General features: G+C 37.7%; 2 protein-coding genes across 2 annotated transcripts in view; both read right to left on the reverse strand.

Moving 5' to 3' along the window:
- Positions 1 to 20507, reverse strand: part of OR10A7 (olfactory receptor family 10 subfamily A member 7) — a gene marked incomplete at both ends in the record, with an annotated part of 38049 nt that extends 17542 nt beyond the window's left edge. Inside the window, one exon of the mRNA XM_081127778.1 lies at positions 19564 to 20507. Coding sequence (XP_080983904.1) covers positions 19564 to 20507 — 944 coding nt within the window. The remainder of the gene's footprint in view (positions 1 to 19563) is intronic.
- LOC308552865 (olfactory receptor 6C74) lies at positions 7224 to 8162 on the reverse strand (the record flags this gene model as incomplete). The annotated part of the gene is made up of 1 exon (XM_081128252.1): positions 7224 to 8162. One exon carries the CDS (start codon positions 8160 to 8162, stop codon positions 7224 to 7226), a length of 939 nt encoding a protein of 312 aa, XP_080984378.1.
- Positions 20508 to 21441: the final 934 nt, after the last annotated feature.

Consider the following 21441-nt stretch of genomic DNA (forward strand, 5'->3'; position numbering starts at 1 on the left):
GAAACAGCCTGAACACAGATAAAGTGAAGAGTACATGCATGATTTCATTAATGCTAATGATCAGAGTTTTAGTGTCAAAATCATGTATATTTAATATATAGACATTTATAAGGGAAAACACTTCCCCTGACATTCCTTTCACATTCAGGTAATAGTGAAGCAACCTATTATAAAAGTTTCCTCATTTACACAACTTACCATAATGACATGTAGGAAAGCATATATTTAAATCACCCAAATAAAAATTTTATTATATCAAATTATTTCTTTGTCCAACTTCAACAACTGTACACACCAACCACCCCCCAACACACACTGTAAAATAAACAACAAAATTTGCAAAATGAAACCATTAGAAGTGAGGCCTCTGAACGCAATTATGTTTAGTTGTCTTAGATACTGTCAATACTAGATAGATTTTTAAAAAGGAAATGGATTTCAATACTAAACATTCATTATATCTCATTTGTCTTTTTCACCATTTTCCTTAAGTTAAAATGTTAAAGGTTGGGGAAAATAAGGTTAAAGGTAAAAATAGACAAATATGACATAAAATATATCTAACAGGAAACATTGTCATTACATTTTAAAATATTGGTGGTTTTCATCTTTTTGAGTCTACCGAAAACACTTTAAAACTCCAGCACCTTTTAAAATAAGATATACACACAGATTTATCCAGACAAAATCATCTCTGCTTCAATATTTAGGTCTCTTATCATGATGCTGAACACCGCACACCAACGTTCCATTCTTTTTTGAATGGATTTCACTCTATTCTACAGTCTATGATTGTTTTTTATTACCTACTTTGGAAAGAGTTTGATTAGCTGTTTTATTGCAGATTTTTAAGCTAGTGAGTTAAATTTTCCCATTATGTATTGAACATTCTAAGTATTACACACTGCATCGCACAAGAGTAATCAACACTTGATCCCATGGAGTATTTGTGCTTTCTGTGCTCCAAAGGAAAATTATCTAGATTATGAGGAATTCTCATGTGGATATAAGATTCATGAACACCATTTCCCAAAGCAAACCAATTTATATGTTATACAAGTGTTCTCCCCAGATGCTAAGTTATTTTAAAAATAAAAATACATATTTTTAAAAAACTAGTTTTTACTATATCTCCAGAGAATTCAGTATACATCTCCCTAATAGATATGTGACCTCCCACACACTTGTGTTTTGAAATCCCAGATACATAGGTAAAATTTGAAAATAAAAGTTTATTTTAGTTGATAATAAAATGTGAGAATATGAGGTGGACAATTTAGCCTGGCAGAAAATATTGTACCTCAGGCTAAATGCACCATTATTTTATAATTCTTTAGACACACCTAACGTTTTATTTTTACATGCCATTTTGTTTCTATTCTGAAATCTGTGTTTCCTCCAAATAGTCTTTGTGATATTGTGTGAAGGATCTTAAACTGATTATTTTATAACTAAGCATTCTCCACCTCTTTTATGTTAATGGAATAGTCATCTATGTCTACAGCTTGCCTTTCTCGCAACTTGCAGATATGAGAATAAATTCTGCCCCAAGGATGTAAATGGAGATAATTTATGCAATTTCCAGGGCGCAGTCTTTGATAAAAGGTGTTTGCCCCCCTCTTCCTCTCACTCCCTCTCACTGCTGTAAGGCAGGCGGGATGACAGGCCATTCGGAGCCCTGAGTGGGAGCCATTGCACTAGGAATGGCAGGGCAGCGAGGGGGGCACTGCCGGCTCCTGGCTCCACTACAGGTGACACCGGCAAAGGAACCCAAGGAACGTACAGAAGAGTTTTAATGCAGCAGCTGAACATTTAAATGAGAAAAATAAACATATTTTCTGTAAATCGCTAAGGTATTTATCTTTTTCAAACTCTACCAAATCTATGTTATCAAAATATGAGGAGGGCCTGAACTTAGAGCCGCCCAGGTTAGCTCACCACCATTTCATACACACTGACAGGCGATAAGCACCCTGGTCTGCGCCAGAGAACTTTATTATTCACCATATAACAGGAAGCAGAGCGGCATGTTCTCATCAGTTCTCTTTTCCCTTAAATTGTAGAGAGAGGATGGCTACTGGATGTTGTTTGTACATAATGTGCCTGTGTTTAGAGCTGAGGAGCCGCAAGGTTTGTGAATTCAGCTTTTTAAAGGAAAAAAAAAAATCTCCCCAGTTTTTCCAAACTAGAAGACAGTGTTTTTAATATAATGGTCTGAAAGAAAGAAAAAAAGTTGTCAAAACTGTTTGCTATAAAACATTCCTTTTTTTAAACTGATTTTTATTTTTTTAATATTTAATTGAATTTATTGGGGTGACATTGGTTAATAAAATTATATAGGTTTCAGTAATACTTCATCTGGATATTGTATTGTGTGTTCATCACCCCAAGTCAAGTCTCCATCACTATTTATACCCTTTACCCTCTTCTACCTCCCCCATACCTCCTTCCCTCTGGCAATTACCATATTGTTGTCTCTGTCCTTGAGTCTTTCTTTTTTTCTCTTTGCTTAATCCCTTCACCCTTTTCACCCAGCCCCCAACCCTCTGTCAGCGTCAGTCTGTTCTCTGTATCCATGAGTCTGTCTTCACTTAGTTAATTTTTTTTTTTAATGTTTTTATTGATTTCAGAGAGAGGAAGGGAGAGGAAAAGAGAGATAGAAACATCAGTGATGAGAAAGAGAGATTGATCAGCTCCTCCTGCACGCCCCCTACTGGGGATCAAGCCCAGAACCTGGGCATGTGCCCTGACCGGGAATTGAACCATGATTGCCTGGTTCATGGGTTGACACTCAACCACTGAGCCACACTGGCCAGGCTAAGTTTATTTTGTTCATTAGGTTCCACATATAAGTGAAATCATATGGTACTTGTCTTTCTCTGACTGGCTTATTTCACTTAGTATAGTACATTCCAGGTCCATCCATGCTGTCACAAAAGGTAAGATTCCATTCTTAGTTAAATCATGCAATATCTGTCTTTCTCTGTCTGACTTATTTAATGTAGATAATGCCCTCAAGCTCCATCCATGTTGTTGCAAATAGCAAGATTAAATTCTTTTTTGTTGCTGAGCAATATTCCATTGTGTGTGGAACACACTATGTTTTCTTGATCCATTCATCTATTGATGGAAACCTAAGTTGCTTCCATATCTTGGCTATCATAAATAATGCTGCAATGAACATGGGGTGCATATATCTTTTCAAATTAATGTTTTATTTCTTCGGATAAAAACCCTGAAGTGGAATTACTGGTTCATATGTTAGTTTGATTTTTTATATTTTGAGGAAACTCCATATTGTTTTCCATAATGGCTGTACCAATTTACAATTGCATGAACAGTGCACAAACGTTTCCTCGCCTTTACATCCTTGCTAACACTTTTTAAAAAATTTTTGCATTCATTGTTTTGGTTTGAGAAGATTTGTTGCCCTGTATGCAAGAGCACTGGTTCTTTCATCAGCCATTTCCAGCTGCTTGATGGTGGCCCCATCAATGGCATTCTTTATTTCTAAGAGAATAATTTTTTTTTCTAGCATTACCTTTTGACTCTTTTTATAGTTTCCATCTCTCTGTTACATTATCTATCTGTTCTTGAATATTGTCTATGTTTTCAATTAGAACTCTTAACGTAACACCCATAGTTATTTCAAATTCCCTACCTAATAATACCAATATCTGTGTCCTTTCTGAGTCTAGTTTTAATGACTGTTTTCTCTCTTCAAACTACTTTTCCTTCATTGTGTCATGCATGTAGTTTTTTTAAAAAGCTGGACATATTGTGTCACAATAGTAATGGAGATAAATAAGCCTTTAATGTAAGGATTTATGTTAATATCTCTAGAACTTGAACTGTGTTTAATGTTTCCTGTAGCTATAGGTGCCAGAGGCTTCAATTTCCTCTATTGTTATTTTCTTTTCCCTTTTGACTTTGTGTTTTTGTAAGAACTCCTCCTCTGGAGTAAGCCTGAGTCTTTCAACTATAATTCACTATTATTATACTGGATCCTCTGTTGGTATGGTGGAAATGTGTGAGGAAGTCAGAGTGATACTGTTGTAATTAGGTAGTTATTAATAATAGGAAAGGAGCAAAGGGAAAGCCAGACATTATAAGCACGTTACCTGCAAAACATTGGGGGAAGGGGACTGAATAAAGGGAAGATGGATGCATGCCCAGTAAAGTTGGAGTGACATGGAGAAGGTGTTTGCTGTCAGTCACACCTGGGAACAAAAATGGTTGGCCAGAAGGGGTGTGGCCATGGCAAGAGTGAAGATTTGGGATACATAACCACTCTCTTGACTCTTTTGGGACACGTGACTCTGGGCTTGTGGGGCTCTTTTGCTCCTGCTTCCTTGCATTGGCCCACATGGCCCTCAGCCATGCGGACCCCACACACAATGGGCTAGTGGACCGCAACTAGCCTGATGCTGAACTGAACCCAGCTCCAACACAGAAGGGAAGCTCTGGACACTGACTCTGATTTTTGCTTTATTGAAACTCCAGCTGTATTTCTTCTATGACTGGACTAAGGGAAATGGGACTTTGGAAACTCAAGGGTATTATTCCATGAAAATAAAGCTTTCTACCATATCTCATCCTCCCATGGGGGCCTCCAGAAATGCTTCTTCCAGTAGTACTGTTATAGTATAGTAAGAGGCCAAGAAAGTTTAAAGGCAGGAGGAATAGGGAAACTGAGGCAGAAAAAAGAAACAAAGCCTAAAAGCTTGGCAAGCTGCTTGTGGCAGGACCTTATCTTGAGAACAAATGATTAAAACCTCTCCTCAAAAAAAAGAATGCAGGAGAGGAAGGGGCAAGGAAGGAGGAGAGGAGGAATCTTAATTCAAACTAATCAGAGAGGCTACTTAGTATGAATCATCCTGAAGCTGTTAAAACATCAGGGAGGAGAAGAAGAGAAGAGTGCCCATTGTTTAAACAGTGTAGTCAGTGGTTTTGGGTTTGTCAAAATAAAGTTACCAGGTACTTCTCATAAATTGTGGGAAAACCACAACAAAGAGTTAACCTGTACTAAGATATCTAGCAGAGGAATTTTTAAAAACTTATAGACAAGTGGGTATATAAGGCAGAAACCCCCCATCCCACTTGCTCTTCAGATTAGCTGATAGCTCATCTGTGCTTCATAAGCCAGATGTATAGATTTGCTAACCTTGCTTCATTGATAAATTTGTATGCTTTAATCTTTTTAATTCACTTGCTTTAATGTTTTAATAAATTCATTTTATCACAACAATCAAGGTCTCTCTTATAAAATCATTTATATGAGAAGATAAGAATCGAGGTTGGGAGCAGCCCTCTCCCATTGACTCAGGGGTCTATCTGATAACACCTCTCTGGTGTCTGTGAGAGCTGCCTGTCACAGAAACCCAAGAATCTCACTCCCACTAGCAATGGGTCAAGAGAGAAATCTGCAGTTTGCTCTATCTTCTAAGACTAAATAATATAAAAATATCTTTGTAAAAATAATCTAAAACAAGAGCTAAAACAAGATATATAGAAATATGCTAGAAAGTATCATTCCTGCCCTGGTAGTTATATAAAATATACCCTTAAAGAGGGGATTTTGAAATTAGTTATCTGACCTTCCGTGTCTGAAGGCAATATTGAGACCATAAGAAGATGAGAGTATTAGAAGTCTATGGCTTCACGTATTGACAGACTTACTTAAATCATCACTTGTAAAGAACATGGCATTAAAGGCTGACCTTTCTCAACTGAATATAGGTGATACAAAGCCATATAACAAGCATCTAAAATACAATCACTACAAGTGCTAGCTACCAGGCAGGAAGTCTATTTCTAACCACACTAAGGATCTACAGAAAGAAAATGACAAGCTTGTGGCTTTAAATTCTTAGCTTGAGATAACTAAGCTAAGAACCATCACATTGTCACAGCAAACCATGACATTTCCATACTGCCCCAAATAAATTTATCTCATAGCCTCATGTCAGTTGTTTCTGAAAACAGAGGCTCTGATCTTGCTGTTTATTAATTAGCAACATCGGTTGAATTATATTAATCTCTATCAAGTGTCACATTTTAATTTTACTTTATTAGTGAACATATTAACTCTGTTCTTATCTCTTGTCATTCATTGCTTCATTAAATTATTTATTCCTTTCTAGGCAGTGGTTTAAATGACAAGAATGTAGAAATATGTAAGATGTAGACTCTGCTCATGAGAAACTAGAGTCCACTGCAGAAAACAAATACAATCAATTTTATGTGTTATAACAGCGCTATTGACAGTTGACTATAAACACTATGAAACCTTGAGTATGGGGTGACTACCACAGCCTTGTTGATGAGAATCTTCCATAGGAAATTTCATGTTAATCAACTCTAACTGATGCTTGATACTTTACACACTAACAGAGAAGGTTTGGGCAATGAACATGCATTCTATATACGTAAAGGTGGGGCAAAAGTAGCTTGCAGCTGTTCGTATGGAAAATAATACAATAATTAATAAATACTAATACAAGAATAAACTGTTTTGCATACTCACAACTGTAAACCTACTTTTGCCCACCCTGAATGTGAGAGCATATGATTTTTGCAACACATTTTGTTATCCATTGTGAGCAAGGCATAGGGTCCCTACTTGGAAGAAATAAGAAATGAAACAGAAAAGGGCAGATAATAAAAACACTTGAGGAGTTTGAACATTACTTTGTCAACAATACAAAGCCATCAAAAATTTGAAACTACCAAAATATGTAATGTAAGAAATGCCATTATATTAATTTGCTCCATGGTTCTATTAAACACACTAAGAAATCAGACCTCAAATTCATAATCCACCAATAAAAACCAAATTAGCTGATCAAATCTAGGTAATGTATTAAATTATATATAGAATATATGCCAAATTAGATCTCCAAATTCCAGAACAGTGAAAAGAAACATAGAAAATATTAAGTCCCACTTTACCTTTCTATGAGAGAATTTTGAAAGGAAATCTAGAGACACAAAATAAAATGGCAAATGAATTTGACTATAAACAAGAAATATATTTAATATGTGCTCTCAGCATGAAGAAGAAATCCAGCAGTGAAGTTTAGACCTTGGAGGTTAGACAAGCCATGAGAATTTTAAGTCAAAGGTAGGTAATGTTTTGAATACAAACATTGAAGACCTCTCTGCACACCCCCACCCTTCTCGTTTTATTTTATTCATAACCTCAGTAATATCACTGAAGTGGTTCACTTCATTGAGAAAAATTCTATCCTTTTGATCATGTGCTTAAAAGCATCTTTCACTTGTTTGTTTCTCAGGGTGTAAATGAAGGGATTCAACATGGGGGCAACAGAAGTACTGAGCAGAGCTATCCCTTTATTTAAAGATACTCTGTCCTTTGCAGAGGGTTTCAGATATAGGAAGATGCAGCTGCCATAAGAAATGGACACAACCACCATGTGAGAAGAACACGTAGAAAAGGCTCTCTTCCTCTTTTGAGAAGAAGGTATCTTCAGAATAGTCCTGATGATGTTTGTGTAGGAGATAATCACTAACGCTAGTGTAACCAGGAGAGTCAAAGTGGCTGAGAGAAGCATCATTAATTCTATTATATCTGTGTCTGTGCAAGAGAGCTGCAATATTGGAGAAACATCACAGAAGAAATTATCTACAGTGTTGGCTGCACAGAAATCTAGCTGGAGACCTACAAGAAGTGGTGGAAAAATTATCATGAAACCAGCCAACCATGAAGCAAAGACCAACAAGTTGCAGGCCCTGCTGTTCATGATGGTGGTGTAATGCAGGGGTCTGCAGATGGCCACATAGCGGTCATAGGACATGGTCGCCAGAAGAAAAAACTCAGCTGCACCCAAGAGAATAGTAAAAAACATCTGTGCTGCACAGCTGTTGTAAGAAATGGACTTATCACCTGTTGCCATACTGACAAGAAATTTGGGGATGCAGGCAGTTGTGAACGAGATTTCTAAAAATGAAAAATTTCGTAGGAAGAAATACATGGGAGTCTTTAGGTGTGAATCCAGGAGGGTGAGAATGATGATGGTCAGGTTCCCGGTGACACTCAACATGTAGGTGAAAAACAGGAGAAGAAAGATGACGACCTGTAATTGTGGATCATCAGTCAGTCCAAGAAGAATAAAGGTTGTCACTGTTGTGTGGTTTCTCATAGCTGAATTCTATTTTAAAAAGAAAAAGAGGAAGAAATAAAATTAAAGGAGAAGAGGTTGCATGAGATCCTCCATAAACACATTGCTTCCCATATTCAACCTCTATTCTGCTAGTCAGCAGTAACAGCCTATAAAAATTCACTCATATGCTTTTTATTGAAAATTTTATTGACTAAATGGAACTCTGTTTTCTTTTTTAAAGGGTCATAAATCCAGGCATTTCAAAAAGATAATATATTAGCCCGGCCTGGCGTGGCTCAGCGGTTGAGCGTCGACCTAGGATCCAGGCGATCGGGGTTCGATTCCCGGTCAGGGCACAGGCCCGGGCTGCGGGCTCGAGGCAGCCGATCAATGACTCTCTCATCATTGATGTTTCTATCTCTCTCTCCCTCTTCTTTCCTCTCTCTGAAATTAATAAAGACACATATATATATTTTTTAAAAAAGATAACATATTACATTGATGTCATATAGAAATAAAAACAAAGAACAAAAAACTATATTTTAACTATTATTGTCTGTATTTGCAAATTTTTCCAATCTATTTAGTTTACATTACATTATTTTACACCAACCTATGACCCATTCTTCTGTTTATTTTAATTAAAAGAATCATTCGTGTTTTTATTGATAAAAATACAAGGTATAAAACTATCTACTTGGATCATAGATCTTAAAGTTACACAGAACCTCAAGAGATCTTCAGAAAAGCCAGTTGCTTTGAAGGAAGTAATATTTCATCATCATCATACAGAGAAATGACACTCATTCTTCTTTGCCAAACGTCTTTTTTTTTTTTTTCTGTGTTTACTACTCTGTATGGGAAACTTTGTAATACTGTAAGTCAATTACAGCTAAGGAATCTCTGCCTCTTAAAATGAACGTAAACCTGACCTAAACATCTCTAGCCCATATGCAGTGGAAATTCAATAGTTTAGCCAAACTTTTGAAAATGTAAGACTTAAATCCTCATGACCACTTTTAGTTTTGTTTTCCCCCTTTTTCCTGAGGCTTGAATTTACTTTCATCTCACTTACCCTGGTTGTTTCTTTTCTCTGATATATACCCAAGCAGATATAAAGTGTATCCTCATGTATGATATTTGTATTGTTTAAATAGCATGTTTTATTGAATATCTTCAGTGACAGAGGAGTGTTCTAGAAAATTAACTATTTTTAAAAAACTGTTAGCTAGACATGCCTGGTAGTTAGATTAGTTCATTGTTTCCCCTGTTAGAGAAGAAGCCACAGTAGCTTCTTCTCTATTTTTCATGTCCAGTCTCTCTTCTCTTTCTGGTACAGCACATGACAATTCAAAATTATGGGAAACTTCTCATTTTTTCTTGCTTTCCTGTCTTCTTCCAGACCAGACTATGCGCTTGCAGTCATCACCTCAAAAGTTTATCACCAAATTTTTCTAAAGAATGACAATACTTTCCTTAAAAAATATTGTGTCATATTAAATTGTATTTTAATCTTATTGCATTTCATATATTCCAGTTCAGCTGTCATAACAATGTACATGTATTTCCAATGATTATTGTAAGGGAGCAAAATTCACTACCCTAAAATATGTCTCTTTGGCATGAGGATTGTTTTAGGCTGATTAATTTTAAGAAACAGAAGACTTAGGAAGTTTTTCTTTTTACCTCCCCCTTAACGACCTAAAAGGAATTCAGATAAAGGACCTATACTAGGAAGAAAGTTATTACCAGAAGATAACTACGAAGAGGATGAGCTGAGTGTTGTGCACTAGGGGGAATTTAGCAAGACCTGTTTGTTCACATTCCTCTCTCTATCTCTGTCTCCACATGACATAGCAAACTTTTGTTTACTAAACATTTTCTCTTCCCATCTTTCTATGAATTGTCTACCTTCCCTTTGAAGTCTCAGAATCCGACCCCCTTCTCCTTGGTGAAGGACAGACAGCCGATAAGCCTCAGTTGCTTGACTGCCTATGGGCCTCATATTCCTACGGAGCCCTGTACACATGAAATTATATTTTGTTTTTCTCCTGTTAATCTGTCTCATATCATTTTAATTATTAGAACAGCCAAAAGAACCAAGAAGGGTAGAGGAAAATTTTCCTCCTCTAAATTATAAATAATTACAACTATTTTTTTCCTTCTCTCGTTTACTTCATTCCTATGTTACTTTTCCAGTCTCTTCAATGAATCATTTTTCTTAAAATGTGAATATTCTGGCCATATGAGTAAAAGTCATAGTTGAGAATTTTGAAATCCAAGGTTAATCTGTTTTAAAGGTGAAAAGCATAGGAAAACATCAACAAACAATGATGTGTTATATACAACTCCAGATTGTAAAGTCAGAAGTAAATTCATATATGGGCACTGTTTAGCCTAAATTTAAATTACAATATCCTAAATAAATAAATATTATAAACTGTTTAAGATTACTTTTCTTCCTAATACCATAAGTTCTTGCTGGATAAAAGTAAAATAGTCATTATTTTTAACCACTTTTATAGTCCCAGGTTTTCTGTAAATGCTTTAGAAATTTATAGGTAAGATATAAGAGATTCCTTTATGATATGAAATGTTTAATTTCTGTTGAATTCAATGTGATTACTTGATAAATATTTAAAAAAATAATTTCCCAAGTTTAGGAGTTATCCATGTTTTCATAGCATAATTCACAATATTCACAATGGCCATGTATACTAAATTTATATGCTGCTATAATCATCTAGAGAAAACAACACATTCATTTAATAAAGAGCATTTCTTTGATTCTGTTGGGTACTATGAAAGATATCTATTAAAGCCTGATTCCAACAAAATGAAAGGTTTGAAGGTTTCTTATTAAGATAGTACAATTGATTATTTCAGTAGAACTATCAAAATAGCTTTGTAACACATTAGTTCTAACTTCATGCCATACTATTTCAGTGGATTCAATAAGAATCAATTTTTTTAAAACTTCATGAAAAAGTCATTATGATTAAAACAAAACCACAAATTTTTCCAAACCTTAATGTGTTTAGTAGCAATTTCATTCCCAATTCTCTTCTTTTAATGTGAGTCCCAGAACAGAGGCAATTTCTGAAGGTTTCCATGCCATCACTTTTTATTTTTATTTTTGCGTTAACCCATACTTTTATCTTTCATTCTCATCTAAAAACACATTAGCTCTAGCAACACACACTGAGGGTGTGTAAAGCTCAAAGAATTTTTAACATGACAAAAAAACTTATCTAGTTTTATTCTCATTATTTTTAAAAGTCAATGTTCTCCAATTTATGTAATATTTAATTTAGAGCATACTTTTCAGGATTAGATACAAAATAATTATATTTATCTTTTTTAAAAGCTTAGAAATGAGAGATAAGAGATTTCAGACTAATTCTTTATTTTGAGGTGTTTCTAACCTACAATAAGAAGCCTAATTGCTGTTGTGTAGTTCTTAAGATTACAAGAAGTGTAATCCTTTTTATACACAGTGCTACTTGTCTCAAGAGCATTAACTGATTAAAAACATTTAAGAAATGAGAATTAAGGAGGGAAAAGTTGTATGAGATACCTATTATCATGAGGTCCATTGTTACCCACACCAAATATTCTGCTAGTCATCAGTAACAGCCTATAAAAGTTCACTCATTAATTTTTACTCAAAATATCACTAACTCAACCAAACTGATTGAATTTGTTTTCTTTTAATCCAGACTTTTCAAAAGGATAGCATATTACACTGATAAAGTCATACAGAAATAGAAACAAAGAAAAAACAGAAAAACTATATTTTAATATCAATATCCTGTATTTGTAATTTTAAAAAATTTGTTTAGTTTACATGAAATTATTTTACACCATATGGTAACTCATTCTTCTTTGATGAAACTATCTCTTTCTCTTTTTATTACTCTTTATGAAAGACTTTATTATTCTGTAAATCAGATTTCAGCTGAGCGCTCTCTACCCTTTAAAATAACAAGCTTGACATAAACATCTCTAGTCCATACAAAGGGGGAATCCAATACTTCCACCAAACTCCTGAAAACTCTTTAAGATTTAAATATTCACGACCACTCTGGGAAGGCGGGGGCGGGGGAATGGGTGGGGAGAGATTAATCAAAGAATTTAGGTGCATACATGCATAACCCAGGACACAGTGGGGGGGGGCGCGGATGCGGGGTGGAGGGGATCAATGGGGGAAAAAGGGGGGATATCTGTAATACTTTCAACAATAAAGATAAATAAAAATTAAAAAAAAAAAAGGAATGAGTTGAAGCCCTGGGGGGTGGCCCAGTTGCTGGGGCCTCCTCCTGTGCACCAAAAGCCCGCAGGCTCGGATCCCCAGCAGGCACCGAGAGCCGGCAAGTTTAGTCCTGGTCAGGGCACCTTAAGCAGGCAGCCGATCAATGTTCCTCCCCCTCTCTCTTTCCCTTCCTCTCTCTAAGATCAATTTCAAGGAAATGTATCCTTGGGCAAGGATTTAAAAAAGAAATGAGGGGGGGAAAACATGCCTGTGGGCAGGACCTGAGCGAGGGAGCGGCGAGTGTGCCGACCGGGGGTGAGAGTCAGGCGGCCCCTGCAGGGACCTGCTGCGGCCACAGCCACTCTGCCGGCGCTTCTCACAGCTCGGGCTTGGGGGGCTTGGGGGGCTCGGAGGCGGCCCCATCCTGGAAGATTTACAAGGTTCTCCTCTGGAGGCTGCTCGGCGCCCAGCCTCACACCCCCACTCGCCGTGTTCCCAGCCCGGGTCCCGAGCTCACCGAGCGCCTGCCTGGCCAGCAGCCTGCACGCCGGCCACGGACCCGCCTGGACTTGTGCTTGGCCCCGCCCTGGACTTACCACCACCATCACCGCTGCCATCGTGCCACCACCGCTGCCATCGTGCTGCGCAGGCCCTCACCAGTGGTCGATGGTGATAAACTGAGTTAAAGGGCTGGGGAGGCTACAGGCCCCCTCCTGGGCCTACTGGAACTGAGGATCAACGGAGACTGAAGAGGCTGCGGATCTGTGGGTGAGATGGGAGTGCCTGGGACAGAGAGAGGTGGCCAGAGGGTGCTGACTGTGGAGACTGCAGAGTGGGTGCAGCAGTGGAAGCCTGGGGCTGAAGTCCCTGGATGGAGTAGTGCTAGCACCCTGCCATCGTCCAGCCTGGATGTTTGCCCTGATCTGTGTCAGTGGGAAGGGCCATGCAGTGGAGCTCACGGCCTGCCTCCAATGAAGGGATCTGAAGGACACCCATCACTGAATCTGGGGGAACCTTTATGTCTTGGAGGAACTCATGCTGGTGAGCAGAAAGGGGGCTGGACAGTAAAACCAGAAAGGAGGATCAGCCCTGTCCACCCAGAATGCAGAGGAGGTGCCCTCTCTCCTACCAGCAGAATTCTTGCTTCTGAACCGCTTTGCAGCAAACTGACAGAGCTGAGGCATTGGAAGGTGAGGGAGTGCCCAGCCACCCTCCTAGAAGCAACCCGCACGAGTCTGATCAAACCATCCTCGCCAAGACCCGGATATCCCCACAAAGCCCAGCTCCATGGGAGGAGGCAGAACGGCTCAGAACAGGGACATTCAAGGTGTAAGACCAGAGGCAGACCCAGTCTCTGTGCTAAGGAGGTCCTGTGTGCTGGACTACTTGGGGCTCCAACCTATCCCGCCTTAGTCAGGTTGTCTAGGGCCAGGAAGGGACAGTGACTCACATTGGCCTGCACCAGAGAAGCTCCTGGGAGGCCCAGGTTAGACACACCAAGGGACCAGAGTCAACAGCATCAGAGCAAAATCCAGGGAGCTCCACAAATAGCAGAATAAAATTGGATCATGCTCTGATGTTGTCTAAAGCTGACTTCTGGGTATGTTGGTTCTGGGACTTCTTGTGCAGGCCAATATATCAGTCAGTGCCTGTGACTGGCCATGGGCAACCTGTTGGGAGCTACAAAGTGATCAACTGTTTGTGGCTGCCTTTGCTGGGCCTAGGTGTGCGGGCCTGGGAAAGACCAACCTGCACACCAAGGCTGGCTTTTACCTGTACTGGGCCTGGGAGCAGGTCAGCAAAAGTCCCAAGGCACCCTAAGTTATGCTTCTGACTGCTTCTAGCACTGAAAGAGCTTCTGGCAGTACTTGAGTGCATGACATATCTTCTCAGTGAGTCACCAGGTAGGGGCAAGAGGTGTTTACCAGATTGGTACAGGTTCAAACTTGGTGCCTGTGCTGGACCTGAGGCCACTCAACAACTGTCCAAGAGTACACCAAGTCTAGCTGCCACCTGCTCGGTGCTTGGACACCTTCGTGGTAGGATGGGGTCTCAGGGAGTTGTCAGGGTGAGGCCACAGAGTTTATCAGGTCCAAACAGACCAAGATTTGGCCATGTGAAGGGAGGGTTCTGCCCTGGTTGTGCATGTGAGAAAAAAGTTCCTCATCCTAGAGCCACACAAGTCAGTCTTTCAGGTATCTTGCCAAGACCTTGGCAAGGTAGAGCCACCAGGAATCAGGTGGGTGGGGCCCTCCAGAGCCCAGAGAGTGGGGCTAGTGGATCTCCTGTGACGGGAAGGCATCAGTTTTATGGGAAAGTGGGTGGAATGGCCCCCACCCCACAGCCACACAACCCAGTCACTGACACCCTTGAGTCTGCCCAGACCTCTATACCCCGGTCCAGGCAGCTGATTCCTCAGCAGGGTGCAAGCTTTGCTGCATGAGGCAACATCCAGTTCAGTGGGTGGGATTATTGCATTCCCCCAGACTGTCACCATATGGAGGGGAGTGCTCTACCCAAGAAATATGGTGTCTGTGGTGTGGAAGAAAAACTCAGCTCTGGGTTCCTGGCAGCTGTCCCTTCAGCTCTCTCTCAAGAGCCATAATCCCCAATCTCTCCTCATGTGACTCTAATTTGCTCCGCCCTTCCTCCACTGGCACCCAAATAAGATTTTGTGCATTGGCTCATTAAGAGGGCACCTGTGTCTCTAGCAGACTTTTATCTCTCCCTTGTGAAGAGAATCACTGCTGGTTTTCATTGTCATGTTATATGGGTGCTTATTCCCGACTCTGGTGCTCTGGGCTGGGGAACCAGACTGAGGTTTAGGCCCCATGCTTCTCAGGGGGAACCTTTGCAGCTGAGATATCCCTCCAGAATCTCAGCTGCTGTCCATGGGAACGGGGCCAGCCCTTTTTGAGTCTCTGTCCTTCCTACCAGTCTTGATGTGGCTTATTCTATAAACCCTTGGTTGTAAGACTTCTTTTCAACCACCAGTCTTTAGTTGGTTATTTAGGGTGATTTTTCTATATTTTAGTTGTAACTCCAGTTTGATCTTGGAAGGAGGTGTATGTAACACTCAGCTACCTCACTGCCATCTTGGATCTCAGTTTTCTCTTATTATTACTTTAGAGTTTTAATATATGTATTAAGTTAGTGCAACTCAGCCATTTTTTACCAAAGTACCATAGCCAGGAATAAGTCATTGACCCCGCAGTTGAGGTAAGAAGGATAGTCATAACCAAAAATACTCCCTGTAACATCAAGATATATTTTTGATTACTCTACCCCATAATTTTTCTCTGTTTAATATAAATTTATGTTCTAAATTATTTAAAAATTACATTTCCCTAAATAGTTGAGTTAACTCAATCCACTAGGAAGATGCACCACAATTCACCACTGGCTTCCCAACCTTCTGGCCCCTCCGTTCAAGTTTTAGAACTATAACTATAAGAGTTTAGCTGATAAGGGGAGATACAACTTAATGCTTTCTGATCAAATGAATCCGTTAGAAGACAATGTATTGCTAAAGATTATTGGGGAGAGTAAGGAGGCAACAGGGAGAGTGAGTGGGCCAATGTAAATGAACTCCATCGAACAGCCAAAGCTTCTAAACTTAACAGTAAATATGGAGTCATAGTCTTTTCATTATGTACCACAAAATTAAATTAAATGCCACAAAATTCTAAAAATAAAATAAAACTCCTTTAAGGCAATTTTTATTTATATTTTTTATTAAATTTATTGGGGTGGCATTGGTTAATAAGATTATATAGATTTCCAGTGTACATTTCTATGATCTATGATCTGAATATTGCATTGTTATTTATTGCATGTTAAGATATAAATAAAAAACAATGCTATATACATTGGATTGGATTCACTAATTTGACTTGAATGCCATTGAAATTAACCAAATATAGACTTTTTAAAAGCTACATTGAAATATCAACCACATCAATTGCTTTTTCTTTTTACCTCAGCTCCCATATATAGGATGTCCCCAAAAATTTACACACACGCTTTGAATAATTATAAAGGTAGTGTTTATTAAAATAGATTTCATTTTCAAAACTGAGCTATCAGCTGTTAAAGTATGTATACATTTTTTGAGACACTCTGTATGTAACAAAATTGGATAATATGTAAACTAACTAATCTAGGCAATTTTTATTTTAGGTATACCATGTTTGGCCTATGAGGACATCCTCTGACATTCAAACTTAAGGATAGTTAAAGGAGATATTTTTAGAATTTCTTGTAAATAACAATATGGGGGCATATGTAGGAAAATAGTATATGGCATTGTAAACTTAGGAAGGACTCCTTGCAAAATGTCTTTTACTACAATCAAAAAGTCACTCATATCACCATAAAAGCAATGATGAAAATATTTGCCCAAAGAAAAATCTGGAATTACTGTTAATTACAAAGTTACTGTTAGGTAGCACTTGTTTGAAAAAAAATTCACCAAATCAATCCTCTCAGTCTTCTCTCTAAGTATAATAATGACTCTATTAATTAGCTTGTTAAACTTAAAGAAAAAATTAGCTTGTAAATTGAGGCTGAAAGAAAAATGTTTTAAGTCTCCATGAAGATCTTCTGACTTACATCAATTTTAATAAAACTATTTGAAACATATTAATTATATTATAAACTCCCCTCAGGAAGCCATGGATTATAGATCATACAGGAGAGGCAGTAGGTGAATGACTTATAAACATTTTTTGTTTATATCTTATAGGAAGAAATTAATTTTACATTTTAATCAGAACATGATATATGCATAACTAAAACATACCTGTTAACATATAAGATCCACTCAATGTTTTCTGTAATTCTAAAAATAATACTATCAAACATTCAGATGGTGTTTACTATATATAAGGTGCTCCCATAGCTCTCTTTTCATATATTGATTTTTTATTCCATCCTATGTGTTATTATGTTAGTTTATTAAACACATACACATGCACTACTAAATTGATTTTACAATCTCACATCTACCCATGAGTCACATACAACTAATAGAAAACCATTGCAATAAAGTCTTGTCAGATGGTCACTGAATTTAGTAACATTAATTTAAAATATATATGATTTAAGCTAAAAATAAAATGGCCCCTTCAAATAAAGGATTGGATAGAGATACATACATATATATTATGGAATAATACTCAGCCATAAGAAAAAATGAAATACTGCCATTTGTGACACCACAGATAGACCTTGAGAATATTATGCCAAGTGGAATAAGTTAGTCAGAAAAAGATAAGAACCATATGATCTCACTCATATGTGGGATGAAAAACTGAAACCTATAGACACAAACAACAGTGTGGTGATTATCAGAGGGAAGAGGATGAAGGGTAGTAAAGGGTAAAGGGGGATAAATATATGGTGACAGAAGATGATTTGACTTTGGGTGGTGGGCACACAATGAAATATGCAGATCATGTATCATAGATATATACACATAAAACCTGTATGACCTTGTTAACCAATGTCACCTCAATAAGTTTAATATTTAATTGATTAATTATAATTTTTTAAATGGCCATAAGTAGAAAGATTTAAAAGAACTGATAGTTCTAATCCAAAATTCTCAATATAATCAATGGATACAAACCTCAGGAAATCACAATTAAATTAAAATAGTCATCACAAATTGCAAATTTCTGATTATTTTTAAATTTTCCAGCCTGGCTGGGCATGGCTCAGCGGTTGAGCGTCAACCTAGGATCCAGGCAATCGGGGTTCGATTCCAGGTCAAGGTACATGCCCAGGTTGCGGGCTCAATCCCTAATAAGAGATATAGGAGGCAGCCAATCAATGACTCTCGTCATTCATGTTTCTCTCTCTCTCTCCCTCTCCTTTCCTCTCTCTGAAATCAATAAAGATATATTTAAATTTTCCTGAAAATTGACAAAAAATAATGGAGGGTGGTTATTGTTTAAATAAAATCTGTTCAATTAAGATAAACATTGGCTAATGAAGACTTAAAACAACAGATATTATATGTAAATTGAATATTCAAACCAATATATCCTTATGCTAGTGAAAATAAGATTTTCCAAAATTAAACTTGACTCAATCTCACTTGGCCTTGAAGACCAAATTCCCATATAAGTGGGGCTTTACCATGATGAACATACAACTAGATATTTTTAAGAGGTTAACATATTGGATTTCAAGTTCATTGTGGTCTGGATTCAAATTCACATGGTCACCTTTTAATAACTCTTTGCCCTGTCAAGTTACTCAAACATTCTGATCCTAATTTGTCTTTTATGAAAAACAAATTTATAATAGGATCTATCTTTTGAGTCGTTACAAAGGCATTTTTTAAAGGCAATGCCTCAATAAATCATGTTGGTCGTTATCATTACTCTTTTGCTTTCACTGCAGTGTCAAGCAAATGTTTGTTGTTTAAATTCTAAGAGGAAATAGCTGATGAATAAAAACTAATAGCTGATTTAGCCAATGATCAAAAAAGTCTAGAATCTTGTCACCAAACATTAATACTAAGGCAATTTTATTAAATAACCTCATTTAAACCAGCAACCATATAAAGAATTTGCACCATGAATTCTTGGCAAATACAAAGCTCCACCTTTCAATATATCTTCTAAAACTCACTTAAAGCACATCACATAATTGACCTTTGCACCATATTAGCTACATAACTTTTTCATCCTGATCTGTGCCCCAGAAGTCTTCTATTTCAGACATTCTTGCCTTCTATCTCAGATTTGGTTTGATCAAGAACAAGCACCCACAGTAGATTTAAGAGAAAGTAGAATAAGGCTGGCATGACGGTCTTCCTCTACTAAAGAATGGAGCTCCTGGTGGATGGCTTTTTCTTATAGTTTTAGCATTCTCCAGGTTCCACTTAAAACTCCTTCTCCTTGCCCCTTCAGGTCAAGAGATAGAATTTCCATCATTTGAATTGTGTGACAGTTATCTAAATCTGCCTCCCAATTTTTAACTAGTCCCCTCATAAGGATTCTCTCATTTATCCCAACTTGAGACTACCATCTGTTTCTTGCTAGTACTCTAACTGGACACCCGTCACAGTGACATTGACAAAATAAGAGCAAATATTCCCTTCCTTTTAAGCTTTTGTTTGTGGGTTCTGCTGCCCCTACTTTGTTTAGAAACATGCTACACAATAATAGAGCTCAAAACACATCTAACTTCTGCAAGACTTTTCTAGTGAATGTCCTCTTGACTGCTCCCTTCACTTCATTGTTCCTTAGGCTGTAGATGATGGGGTTTAACATGGGAGTGATGACAGTATAAGACAATGACACTAATTTCTTGCTCTCTGGAGACTGGTTAGATTTGGGCCGTAGGTAGGTCAAGCTGGCTGTTCCATAGAAAAGGGAAATCACAATGAGATGTGATGAACAAGTGGAGAATGCCTTCTGGCGACCAGTAGCTGAGGGCATCCTCAGGATGGTTGTGATAATACGGGTGTAGGAGACCAAAATGAGGGAAAAGGGAAACATAATAAATAGCAGTGTGGAAGCAAGTGCTTGCATTTCATACACGGTTGTATCCTGAGTGACTAGTTTTAACACTGGGGGACCATCACAAAAAAAGTGGTCTACAGTGTTTGGCCCACAGAAAGGAAGGGCCATCATCCAAGCTGTCTGTAGCATAGAGACAGGAACACCTGACATCCAAGAGCCTACAGCCATCCACAAGCATAAAGACCTATTCATTATGACTGTGTAACGAAGAGGGTTACAGATGGCCACAAAGCGATCATAAGCCATCATAGAGAGGAGGAAACATTCAGAGCTGCCAAAGAAGAAGAAGAAGTACATCTGGGCACCACAGCCTACAAAAGAGATGATTTTCCTTGGGGACACCAGGTCTACCAGCATCTTGGGCACCATGACCAAGGTGAAACAGACTTCAAGGAGTGATAGGTTCCGGAGAAAGAAGTACATGGGTGTTTGAAGCGCAGGATCCACACTGGTAACAGTGACAATAAGGAAGTTGCCCAACAAAGTGACAGTGTAAATGATGAGGAACAAAACGAAGAGAGAAACTTGCATCTCAAGGTTGTTTGTAAAACCAAGAAGAATAAATTCAGTGACTCTGGTATGATTTTCACAAGTCATATCTTAGACTAGTTTCTCTCTAAGAATCAAAGTATGTACATCAAAGGATATTCTTAAAAGATAAATATAATCTCAAAAATATCAATAAAATCCATACATACATCTCTGTTTTCAGTTGTCTTACCATTCTATTTCTCTGAAGTGGAGAGAATGTTTACAATAACTAATTGCTTATCACCTAAGTGAGTTTTTCTTTCAACAGTGGTCACAGTCTGCAGTTCATATTCTTCATCAGAGACATGCTAGTTTTCAGAATTAAATAGAAAGAGTTAGATAGAAAATAATTAAAATAGAATCATCTACTAACTTTATTATTATATTATTTTATTTTAAACTATTATATTGAAAATAAATCCAGGTTGCAAAAAGATAAATTAAGGGCTGGTTTGACATTTCTAATGCTTGATTATATAAGTTAAAAGTTTCTACTGAATGGGATGTGTTTAATACCATCATCCACTATATACATACATATATACATATGCATGCACACACATATATGTACACATGAGAGAAACAGTAAATAAAGTAAACAAATAAACATATGTAATGATTTGGGTGCTCATTTTGTCTTAATTGGACTGCTAATTTATGTGATTTTTTATATTGTTCCTTGAGCCATAATTTGACTTTACTAAGCCCCCGTTTCTTATTATACATATAGTCATATCATTTGAGTTGGGCTTTAAAAAAACAAACTCTGAACAAATAAGACTTGCAAAAGAGAAGTCCTCCTTCTAACACTGATTTCAATTCCCATCCATCAAAATAGATGTTTCCCACTGTGTGTGACTTTGTTAAATTAACATTTATTAGATAGAGCCCAGAGGTGTAGGATGGTAAGCCAGGGTTCAACAAAAGATCACAAGAGAAAGTGAAATAGAATTGATTAATCACAGGTCCTAAAGGAGCTACATGGAATACCTCAAGGGGC

The sequence above is a fragment of the Miniopterus schreibersii genome, assembly GCF_964146895.1.
Source record: "Miniopterus schreibersii genome assembly, chromosome: 2".
NCBI lineage: Eukaryota > Metazoa > Chordata > Mammalia > Chiroptera > Miniopteridae > Miniopterus > Miniopterus schreibersii.